This window comes from Dermacentor variabilis, chromosome 1 (genome assembly GCF_050947875.1).
Source record: "Dermacentor variabilis isolate Ectoservices chromosome 1, ASM5094787v1, whole genome shotgun sequence".
Taxonomy (NCBI): Eukaryota; Metazoa; Arthropoda; class Arachnida; order Ixodida; family Ixodidae; genus Dermacentor; species Dermacentor variabilis.
Genome location: NC_134568.1, coordinates 154589696 through 154602013, shown reverse-complemented (window position 1 = coordinate 154602013; position 12318 = coordinate 154589696). Strand labels below are relative to the sequence as shown.

General features: G+C 42.3%; 1 protein-coding gene across 2 annotated transcripts in view; it reads right to left on the bottom strand.

Moving 5' to 3' along the window:
* The window catches only part of LOC142587053 (inositol polyphosphate multikinase-like), a 56552-nt gene extending 45685 nt beyond the window's left edge, over positions 1–10867 (bottom strand). The window contains exons 1-4 of one of the 2 annotated variants that reach the window (XM_075697947.1): positions 10556–10867; positions 5374–5559; positions 2592–2767; positions 635–716 (exon numbers count right to left, since the gene is read on the bottom strand). In XM_075697947.1, coding sequence (XP_075554062.1) covers positions 635–716; positions 2592–2767; positions 5374–5559; positions 10556–10646 — 535 coding nt within the window. In that variant the 5' untranslated portion in view covers positions 10647–10867. The remainder of the gene's footprint in view (positions 1–634; positions 717–2591; positions 2768–5373; positions 5560–10555) is intronic. The other variant, XM_075697940.1, reaches the window with a different exon arrangement.
* Positions 10868–12318: the final 1451 nt, after the last annotated feature.

Genomic DNA, 12318 nt, shown 5'->3' with positions numbered 1-12318 from the left:
GCTGCATTGTAAGCTGTAGTACTCTGCCAATGAGAAGCAATGCTTGCTTTGATGCTGAGCTGTGGTATTTTAATGGCCTCTAGACCAGACCACCATGCTGCCCGGATGCACTGCTTAAACAAGAGGTCTAAGGGAATGTGCTGAATAAGAATAGCGAGTTGGCAGGTGAACATCATTGGAAGTAAACACTGCAAATCAAATGAGACAAAGGAAGCATCCTTGCTGTTTGCTTTCTTAGTTAGATTTGCACATTGCCTGTTTACAAAGTAGAAGAAATAAATCCCATCAATAGCCACTGTGTTTATTGGGGGCATCACAGTAAGCATGAAATGTGGTGGGTTTTTCAAGGAAAGGGCATGAGGCCTTTTGAGCTCCCTGCCATGTGTACTGAAATGATAATTATGGTGTTCATGACGGCATTGCCTAGCAACTAAACAGTTTCATTTACCAGGTTAAGAAGTGTTGCAAGGTCCCTTTACGAAGTTTTAAATTTCCTTCACACCAGTTTACTAGAGCTTATAACGTTTCAACGTACAGCATATAAATAAATGGGCCAACTACTGAGAGGCCTCTTGTATTCTCATACCTTTTCAACCATTCATATGCAACCATTCTGAAGGTAAACAAAACACACCTTCTAGTATGGAGTCAGGTGTTTGCTTGAGGCCATAATCTTTTCCATAAATGTGATATTTCTGCTCCCATTTGTCAAAAACCTGCCAGAAAGAAAAAGAACAATGTTATTATAATTTCCTTTAGCCACCTGTCTAACTAGACAAAACAAGACTGCAATACATATCCTGTCGCAGTAGGCTTTATCGCAGTGCCCCAACTATGCGAAATCATTGGCCCCCTTGTGATCAGAAAATTGTTATTAATGCACTATGAATCTCCACTCATGCACTAGATCTGTATGTAAAAAGTTACAGGTAACCAATCACTTGTAAACAATTGCATTTTTTTGTAATTTTGTAATTGGTCAATTGCACTTCTTGACTAGTAATGTTGATGGCAATTAAGTTACCGTATTTGCTCAAAGATAGGTCGAACATGAATATAAGTCGACCCTTATATACAGAACTTGCCAAGAAAGAACAAAATAATAATTTTAATGTAGGTCAACGCACATCTTTTTAGCAATACGAAGAACTTTGAACACGACAAACCTTTATTTATCTTTTTTTTTAAAGGAAGGGCCAGGACACCAACCAAATAAAGGATTTAAAATTGTTTTTAATGTTTCAGCTCCCCCATGGGAGCCTTGGGCGCAATGAGTGAAAACTGGCACAGTGCGCAGTTTTTATGTATAGTGCATGAGATGACTGGTATACATGGGCAGAAGATTGCTGTTGTTGCGAATAAGGTTGTGCAGCATGGTTTGGATGATCAATGACTCCACATAAAGGAACAAAGATAGATTCTTCTCTTAGGCCACTGCACGTGCTTCTTCCCAGTTGATAATTGAATTGAATTATGGGGTTTTACGTGCCTAAACCACTTTCCGATTATGAGGCACGCCGTAGTGGAGGACTCCGGAAATTTCGATCACCTGGGGTACTTTAACGTGCACCTAAATCTAAGTACACAGGCGTTTTCGCATTTCGCCCCCATCAAAATGCGGCCGCCGTGGCAGGGATTCGATCCCGCAACCTCGTGCTCAGCAGCCCAACACCACAACCACTGAGCCACCACGGCGGGTTTCCCAGTTGATAGTGTGTGACATAGTTGTGCAGTGCTCTGCCAGGGCATTTGAAGCAATGCATTGTTTATTGATGTCGTTCCTGTGCTGTTGAAGTCATGTGCCGAAATCGCCGCTCTTGTCTATGTAGAAGTATAGGCAATCTGCACGTGATATGATGTATGCGACGCCTGAAAACTACTCTCTGTCCAGGTGGTCCTTGACGTTGATGACGATTCGGGCAATGTTAGGAACGAAGCGGTGGTGGAAGTCGAGCAGCCCAAGGAACTCATGGAGCTTTCACAATGATGTTGGGCAAGGGAACTCACACAAGGCTTGAACTTTCTTTTCCAACAGTCTGATTCCTTCGGGAGTCAAGCGGTGTGCGAAGAACTCAATGTTGTGGACGCCAAAGCAATGCTAGGAGACTCCCGAGCATGTGCAGCACCATATTTTCTTGCACCAAAATTTGTAAGCATTACATTTTGTGAAAAGCTTCCTGATATTTGATTTGATATTCAGCTTTCTTCATTGATTCAATGTTTGATTCAAAATCTACTATTTGGTATTTGCACACCCCTAATATAGACCCAAAACTCTGCACTATGAAGAGTGTTACATGCCCAAGTAATCTTTTCCAGTCCCAGAATACATAAGTTTAAATTCAAGTGGTGCCACAAATAGTTTTTTATATTTTGTTGTTCCTGTGAGATTGCAGACGGAGAGATGTGCTTAATTACAGCAAACAAAAAATATAGCCTGCCATGACACCATTCACATATGAAAGGGTTTTCTCAGCCATTATGAAAAGATCTTTCACGTACATAGCACCTGTACCAGCATGTTCTTTGGGCAACCCAACTAACACTAAGGAAGTTGTCACTAAATGTAAACAACATGTCCGGGGTCTTACCCGCATGCCAAGAATACGAAAACCAAGCTGCCGACTCCATGTGTACTTTGCCTCTTCAAGGGCGACCTTCTCGGGCTCTGCCAATGGGTCATATGTTTGGGCACCTATCTTCACATCCATGACGCTAGGGCTCCGGAACTCACGAGTCACGTCATCCAAGCGCAGGTACTCCACTTCTGCCAAGGAGGCATATATCTATGAAAGTAGCAGTCAGCAGGAAGGCAGGTGACGGAGCACAATATAAAGGATGCTACATCACGAACAATTGCACAAGTTGCATTGCATGCTACAGTAACTGGACTGAGCTACTTAAAGGTAAATTATTAGATATAAGAACAAGACAAACAGACTAGAAGCAGTGATTGCTTGTATACAAGCTCCTTGCAATGTACTATCGGCGTCAAATGAAAGTTGAACAGCAGAGCGTGTGGCCCAAGCATAAGTGAAGATATAGTGCGCGCCGTCCAGTCATCACAGTTGACAGGTGCGCGCATCCGATTTGGCCACACTGCACGATCCCCATCTAGTGAGATAATTTCGCTTCTGTCCTGGTTCTTACATTTGAAAGGGAGGAAATAAAAAATAAAAATGAAGCTAAAATATTGCAGTTTTCGGCGAGTCTTGTAGCACAGATCGCGGAAGCCACAAGTGCTGTCAGCGCGAATAGCGGTGCGCGTGGTGCAGTTTGCACCATCATCGCCCGCACCGCGCGGACGAATCTCCCTTGCGATGACGGTGCAAACTGCACCACGCGCACCGCTATTTGCGCTGAGAGCACTTGTGGCTTCCGCGATCTGTGCTACAAGACTCGCCGAAAACTGCAATATTTTAGCTTCATTTTTATTTTTTATTTCCTCCCTTTCAAATGTAAGAACCAGGACAGAAGCGAAATTATCTCACTAGATGGGGATCACGCAGTGCGGCCAAATCGGATGTGCGCACCTGTCAACTGTGATGACTGGACGGCGCGCACTATATCTTCACTCATGCTTGGGCCACGCGCTCCGCTGTTCAACTTTCATTTGACGCCGATAGTACATTGAGCCATGTGTGTACAGAGATGTTTGATTGGCAGATTTGAGGGGTAAATGTTTTGCTTCTAAAACAATCACGTAACTTGATGTTGTTAGGACCCTTCATTAAAACACAAAATCAAATTCAGTCTAAAAAAATTAAGTTGATTTTGTTTAATATGTACAGAACTTATTAAAATTGCAATGCATAGATTACAAGATGCATGAAAGTGGTTAACACTAATATACGTTTGAATGATATAAGTATGCTGTGTAAGCACTTTATGAATGTAGTTCCAAGGCACTGAGAGCGTTCCGAATGCCAATGGATAATTCTCAGGGAAAGGCAGTGCCGATGGTCACCCAGTTCAGCAGTTTTTGCCAGTGACCGTGCAATTTAAGGACGCACGAGTTTCGGCTTTCTTTTGGAACGGGTAAAGCAGCATGAAAAACATGGACAGAAAAGGTGATGATGAATGCACACACAATGCTTTACTGGCCCCAACACCAGGTAAACAGCTCACGCTTCAATCCCTAGCTTTGCTGTCAATCATTAGTAGTGTGCACGTTCAAGAGAGAAAAGGTGTTTTGAGCATCAACAAAGGCTACACCAATTTACCAGGCTCCAAAAACAGCTCTTGTCACCTCAGTTTCCCAGATCTCTAGAAAATTATTTTCAAAGCCCCCTTAAAACTTGTCAACGCTTTGTGAACTGAATCGGCATTGGTTCACCTGGCAGGCATTCACCACCACCCGCCTTTTTGGACTTTGCTCGATGGTGCTGTTAAGTACTACATTGCAAGAAAAAAAATTCGCTACACTAGTCATGCTGGAGAGAATATGCTAATGCACTTTCAAAGACGCCTGTTCGGTACTCCCTCGAAGCATCCTCTGCTGGAAGAAAAAATTATGCCGGAAAAAACTGCTTTAATGCTAAGCTGCAGGCCTTGAAAGTTGTGAAACAAAACAAACAGCACAGCGAAGTAGTATTTCAAATATTTGTTCAACACTGCCAAACAGACACCATGAACAAAACTTCTGTCAGAATGACCAAACCTTTGCAAACATACATGTGCATATGAGCATGACAAAACTGAGTAAGTTGCACAGTCCCAGGGAACTTGATCACAAGATATGAACTATCATGTTAAACAGGTGAATTTTTCTGCAAATATTACTTGATTAGCTTTTTTTTTTCACTAGTAAGTCTACGTCAGTTACATAATTGTTTTTGTGTAACTAAAGCAGTTGTGGTTTTATATTGTGCTGCAAATATGCAAGTACAAAAGCATAGCTCCAAGTCTTGTACTTCAATATATCCATAGCACACATATTATTGTTTGACTTTTTGTAATTTTATTCTCCTTTTGAATGTCTGAACCTTTGTTGGATTGTATCACCTCGTATCCATCTATATATGCTCTGAACTCAGATGTAGTGCTGCTGCCGGTTGTACAGGTCTCTAGGGATTCTTAAGATTTATAAAATGTCTTTTCACATAAATTCTTCCAATTCATACTTTTAGTTGTACAAAAAAATTTTTTTCTTCTTCATAATAAAGCAGTCCTACCTATTTCCTACAAATTAAAATCCCATTCGCACATATATCTTTTTTTTTTTCTTCGAAAGAAAAACATCGCCTTTTCATCATGAACTGGAGCAGGTGATGCAAGCTCATTCAGCGTGTAATTCATTTCAATACAGAGAGCATTGCTGTTATGGAAGAAGTATGGCAAGCACAGCCATGTAATCAAATAATATGCCCATGCCTTGGCCAAGGTAGTCTGTCTTCCATGTTCCCAGGTATTTAGGGAGGAATGTTCTCAGGGTCAACAGCTCTGGTAGAGGTTCTTCAGCTCTAAAGACCTCTTCATAAAACTTGTGCTCTCGTAGCGTGCGTTCATCACTGCTCAATAACGGCTTCAATATTGACCCATCTTTGTGTTTCAGAAGACCTACAAGTATTGAAGAGACCAGAAAAATAAAGGAAAAAAGATTAATACATCCATTAAAACAAAGTAGACAGATAAGTAGAAAATGAAGTGTCCCCTAATGGAGGGAACCTGTCAGTTTCCTTAAATAGAATGGGCACCAAGTAAGTCATGGGAGTCAATGTATCAGGCTAACAGATTGAGTTGTGAAATTTACAACATAGTTCTTGCACTATAGTCTCCTAATATGTACTTATTTGTGAAAAATCTGACAAAGAAAAATTCTGAACACACACTTTACACTATTTCCCCATTTTATTTGGCAACGTTGAATACATTTGCAATAACACACTTCAAGGTTAACTTCTAAACTGAAATTGAATGAAATGCTGCTATTAACTGTTTATGTGATGCTTATATTATTGTATTCTATTAATTGGTGATGTATTCATTCTGATATATGCCACAGTATTCTGTATTGCATTCATCCTACACTTTGTCAATGACTATGGTGTTCTGCTGTTGAGGTTGAAGGCTTGGTTCCCAAGTGGTTGCATATCAATGAGGGGGGGATGACAAAAAAAAAACACTCTTGTATTGATATTTCTGTGCACACTTAACCCCAGATGGTCAGAATAATTTCAAAGCCCTTCCTTATAGCAACTCTCCCAGACAAGGTGCAGCTTTCAGATGGTAAAACCCATCAGTTTATTATTCTACTCTTTACGCATTGTTTAGAACATACATTCTTCTCTCCTTTAGGAAAAACCAAGGTACAGGTGATCTAGCAGGGAAATAAAATGATTTACAATCATTCAGCCCGCTCCAAAATGTGATGCCAACATCTCTACTTTCAAATGTCTCTGTAGCATCTGTACTAACAGACATCGTGAAAATCTCGTGAGGGTATCTCAAGGGAAGCATGTCAAGAATCAGTGCTTTATGCTGCAACAGTGCTGCCCAGTTCCAAACAGTTCCGTATGATAAGCATGATTTCTAGACACTTCACAAATAGTGTATGACAATGTTCCCAACAACAATCAGTGCTAATTTTGCATAGAAACATTGTTCCAGTCAACCAAAGTCCATTACTGAAATTTGAAAATGCGCAGAGAGCTGCACCGCTCTGCTTTTATGTTCCTGACACTGGGGGCTTCAAACTGGGATGTCACATGCATGTGACACATTTAAATAAGCTGGGCCTTTATGGTTTTTAAAAATTCTTTGAAATTGAAGGGCCATTCCACCCTGTGAAGGTTGACCAGCGAAGCTGTTATGGTGGTATAAATTATGTTGGTATAGAGTTTTGATGGTATGTAACTATACATATAATTATGTATATGTCATTTATGTGAAATACAAAAAAATACGCAATCATTTGTTGTCTTGTCTCTTTTCTCTTTATTTTATCTTTATCTTGTCACACAAGTGATGATGGCTTTGTGGCCACCGTGATACAGGGCTTTTACGACGACGCCCTAAAGATGCAGGTGTTGACGCAGCTACGACAGAGTGCCATTTAAACGCAGGTGGCAGTTAAACCAAGCCTCGACACAAGCAGCGATATGCATTGACTGGGGCGCAGTCTAAAGGAGTGCACAAAACAAAACATGTTTGTAATTTGTGACTGAGCATACTTCCTTATAAATTATCTGAATCAAACTTGGAAGGACTAGAGTTTTATTCTAGTGGACAAACATGGGGCTATCAGTCTCCCTCCCGTAGAAGCCCATGCATTGACAGCAGGCGGGAATTCCACTATATTTACAACTTCACTGTGAACTACGTAATTATGAAAAGTAAATGAAACTCAGTGTAATGTTAGAGCCGTCCTAGTGGCTAAATGTCAAATAATTTGCTTCGGGATAGCTTCAATAAAACGAGAGTTACAGCCGTTTTATGTAACCATATTCTCCCCGTACATGCCCATGTATTGACAGCAGACGGTAATTTTGTAACGTTTACAACTTGACTGTGAACTAATTATGACAAGTAAATAAAACTCGGCGTAATGATAGAGTCGTCTTAGCGGCCAATGTCAGCATGATTTTTTCCACGATACCTACATTATATTGAGAGCTACAGGGCATTCGCAAGAAAGTTGGCTTTGCCGCAAGGTGTTTTCTGTTCACTGCCACAATTTTTCCGGAGGGTAGCCATAGACAGCTTCGCTGTAATAGCAGCACAATTTAGTAGCTATGGCACCATGTCATACATTCTATGTTTCTCTGCGACTATCCAGCCCTCTGTATATAGTGGCTCCTATGCAGGTTACAGACAATGACAATTCAGAAATACCGAAGCAGTAAGCAGAAATGGGAAAACTTCATTCAAGGTATAGGATTGTTTTCAAAACATAAATTATTCCCCAAGGCCCAGTTATTGCAGGGCATTTTTTTAAATTATTAATAAAGCATAGAGCTGCCCTCACCAGACTAGTACCCATCCAACCTCAGTTTTGAAGTTCTAACTAAATTAATTACCTCCCACACCAGAGGGGCAATGCTAAGTTAAGTTTCTCTATCTAGAATGCTGAAAATGCATGCCATAGTTTCACACTATAAAGTGCATATATTGGAAACCACCAAACACAGAGCATGACAAGACAATGGTGGACAGCGCACAGCAACCCTCATCTTTTTTCTTTCTCTCTGTGTTAGGCACTGGCTCCACATCATGTGCAACTAGCCCACCAACCCTCCTAACTCATGCAGTAAAAAGATTTTCATTAATTTCTCATATTATACAACCTTTCTTATTTCAACAGTGCACAATAGGTTGTGTGCTTTGACATGAAACAGTAGTGATGAATTAGGAATTCATTCAGTGTTGCACAGTTCACGAGTCAGTAGGCCACGTTAACAACTCATAATTTGTGACTTGATACTTGTGCAAAAGCCAAACCATTTTTCTCACTAAGCTATGGGGTTGAAACTTCATGATAACAATGAAACCCGAGGAGCTAAGGATTCTGAAATGAGCAATGGCATAGAAAATGATAACTCTCGTTAAAAAATAGGAAGACAGCACTTTGAATTAGAGAGCAAATTGGTGCAGCTGACATTCTAGTTCAGATTAAGAGGAAGCTTTAGCTCGGGTGCTCCTATCTAAATACATGTAAAAGGAGAATTAGTTTTTCTCGGCAACCGCGGCACCAAATTTGACGAGGTTTGTTGCATTTGAAAGAAAAACTTAAAATCTAGTGACTGTTGGTTTCGAATTTTCGAGTTAGGTCGTCATTTTTTCATTAAAAATTGGCAAAAATCGAAAATTTTAAAAAATTAAACTATCGAGTTTAAAACTCTAACTCAACAACAAGAAATGATAATACAATTCTGCAAATTGCACATAATAGTACATCTGAAGCGCACAAAATTGATGTTACACATGAATATAAAAAAATTTAGTAATAGGGAAATACAACTTTTGCAGAACCCTTGTAACCAACGTAACAAATTCACGTAAGATGTAAAATGACACATCGAATTTGTCCGCTTTGAATGATGTAATGGATGCCGTTTACAGAACCGCGATATCAGTTCTCGGTGCAGACCTATGAATTTGTAAACTTTGTGCTTCTACTTTTTTTCAAACTGTCAAATATTTGAAAATCCTTTTAAGAAAATTCAACCCTAAATCGAAATTCCGCTTCCAACAGTCACTAGAATTCAACTTTCTCTTTCAAATGCAACAAATTTCATTAAAATCAGTCCAGGGGTTATCTCATAAAAACATTTTTGCGTTTTACATGTATTTGAATAGGCCACGTCAGAGTTGGGCCCGAGCTAAAGCTTCCTCTTATGAGGAATAAGTGGAGTTGTCACGTAATGCACAGAGCAGACAAGTGGTGGACTGTTAGAGAAACAAAATAGGTGCCAAGGGGAGGAACTGCAGTCAAACACAGCGGCAGATTAGGTGGTGCGATAACAAAGTTGGCAGGCATAAGATGGAACTGGCTGGCGCAACACAGGTGTAGTTGGGAGATCAGTGGGAGGGGCCTTCGTCCTGAAGTGGACATAAAATAGGCTGACAGTAATACTGACAAGTGGGCACACATTCCTGTCCCATTCCTGGCAAACTTTAAGGGTTTGACAGGTTGTTTGGGTAACACTTGTTATCAGTTGCTGTTGATATCTACAACAGATAATTTATCAAGACGTGTGGTGAATACACTTGGGGCAACGTATGTTCACAGTGCGGCAACAGCTTTCCAGCTGATGAAAATGAGCAAAACGCAATACTACAGTATACCTATAGACTACTGGTACTATCACTCAACATTACAGCGCCAAAATTTCATAGATAAAATAACAAATTGTTTTAATGTGGCTGCTTGAATATGGTACACATTAAAACAGAGTAAAACATGGAGTGCTCACTGACAATTTATTTTCAAGTTAAAATTATATGTCAAAATCCCAAAGCAACACAGGGGCTAAGGAAACATGGCTCCAGATTATTGCTGACCACTTCGTGATATTTAAGCGAACCGCAACCTCATAGTAAGCAAAATGCTATTGCCGCTGAGACAGCGGCAATAGCATTAGCGGAATAGCAAATAGCATTCGGGTTTATTTAAGTTAACTACACAGACTGAAATCCACACCATACATTTTTAACACCATACACTCCGTACAAGACCTGAATTTGACAGCACAAGGCAACAGCATGCAAGTGACAACCACAAAAACGATGCATTGCAAATAAGCAAATCTAATGCCAAAAGCAGCACACTAATAGATCAGGCAAGGTAACTCAAAAAGAATTATGAGGTTTTACATGCCAAAACTACGATCTGATTATGAGGCACGTCATAGTGGGGGACTCGGGAAATTTGGACCACCTAAGGTTCTTTAACACGCACCTAAGTGCCACGGGTGTTTTCGCATTTCGCCCCCATTCAAAGTAGCTCCACTACCTTAATAGTTTCATTTTGCTCGTGAAACAGCGTGCACAACGCCACATCGCCAAGAAACAAGATTATTGCAACCCGCGCGCTTTAATATGGAATATGAATTACCCAACTTGGTTTTGTTGTTCCCGTGAACGTGGCCGGCGATTTGATAGTCGAACAACAACGTTTCCTCGGGCAACAGAGTTCCCTCCTTCATGGCTAGCAAACTTTGAAAAACACGCAACAATTCTTATCAGGCACTACGGACGTGGCGCTGTAGCTTCGGAATATGTAGTACACTGTACATCAAAGGTAGCCCTACGCAGGACAGATCCTACAAGCGCTCTACAGCTGCAGTCCTTCAGAGACTACGAAATAATAAGTGCAGCCACAGAACACCTATATAAACTAAGCAGCGTGCAGCATCGGTCAAACAGCTTTGGGCTGGCCAAATCACAGAACACCTACACAAACTTAGAGAAGGGAAACTGCACCTTCCACAGTGCTACGGAAATAAGCGTAGCGGTGGCGTCGTGAACTAAAGTATGCGACCACAGGTGGCGCTGTACAACAGGGACGCTCCTGTGGACGAGGCTTCAGCGACTTCGTTCGTAGCTAAGTACTTTTTTATCTTTATTAGCTAGTGTTTTGAAGTGTTATCTTTTGCATGTAGTAGGGGCGCAAATTTTGAATTTTTGGTAGGAGTAGGAAACGTACCGGCTTTGTCTAGGTCTGGCGGCTCCCCCGTTAGGCCTAGGGGGTAGTTCTTTCAGCTAGCTCTTCGGATTCTTACATGGAGTAGGGAGTGATAATTTTTGTTTTTGTTTGGGATAGCGGTCGAGGTCGGGTTTGCGTGAGTGATTTGGCGAACTTGCTCGTTGGGCCTAGGGACGTAGGCCTAGCGATGAAATCGAAAAACGTGAAGGCCGCGGGGGACGGGGAGCAAGTGCAGTGCGACGAGTGCCTGCGCTGGTGCTTCCTCGACGAGACTAAATTCCAGAATTTAGCAGACGCGGTGGGGTCTAGCTTCACGTGCAGGTCGTGCGAGGGCGTCAGGGAAGCCGTCCAAAAACTGGAAGAGAATTGGGCGGCTAAGTTTGAAGAGCTTAAGGCAAACCTGAGGGAGGAGCAGGAGAAGCGGGTAGCACTGCAGGCGAAGGTTGAAAATTTCGTCAAGGTGGAGGCGGCCCAGGCCGCGCAGTTGGTGAGGACCGTGGCCGAGCTTGGGGAGGCGAAAGAAAGGAGCGCCGAACTGCAAAGGCGGCTCGACGCTCTTGAGACTCGGGCAGCGGATAATGTCGGGTCAGGACACCAAAGCGAGGGCGAAGTGGGAGGCAGGGAGCCAAAGCAAGCGGTCGCCAGCTCGCCGCCGGTGAATCGGCGTAGCTATAGCGAAGCAGCGCAACACGCCCCGAGTGAGGCGACGCTGCAGCCACAGGAAGCCGGGAAGCAGGGAGAGGTAGGAGAGAGTGAAAGGGTGATTATCGCTGGCGACTCAAACATGGCTGGGTGCTCAAAAGCAATTGTGGAGAGGGTGAAAGGCGACAAAAGAGTGGCGGTAGGGACATTTCCAGGGCAGACACTGGGTTCTGTCATGGAACGAGCAAAAGAAAAGCTCACGGAAAATGCCCACGTGCGCAACCTTGTCGTAGTAGCAGGCGGGCTAAATGACGTCCTGAACAGGAAAGGGCCAGGACTAGCCCAGCGCTTGGCGAAGGGGGTGGACGACTTGCGCGAGCTATCTCCTCAGGTGCAGATCGTGGTGTGCACGGTGCCGGAGGTGCCTGTGCGTGACAGTCACGTACAAAGAGCCGTAATGGCTGCCAATGAGGCAATATGGAAAATGAGCCGAGAGAAAGGCTTCGAGGTTGTCGAAGTAAACAGGGAAG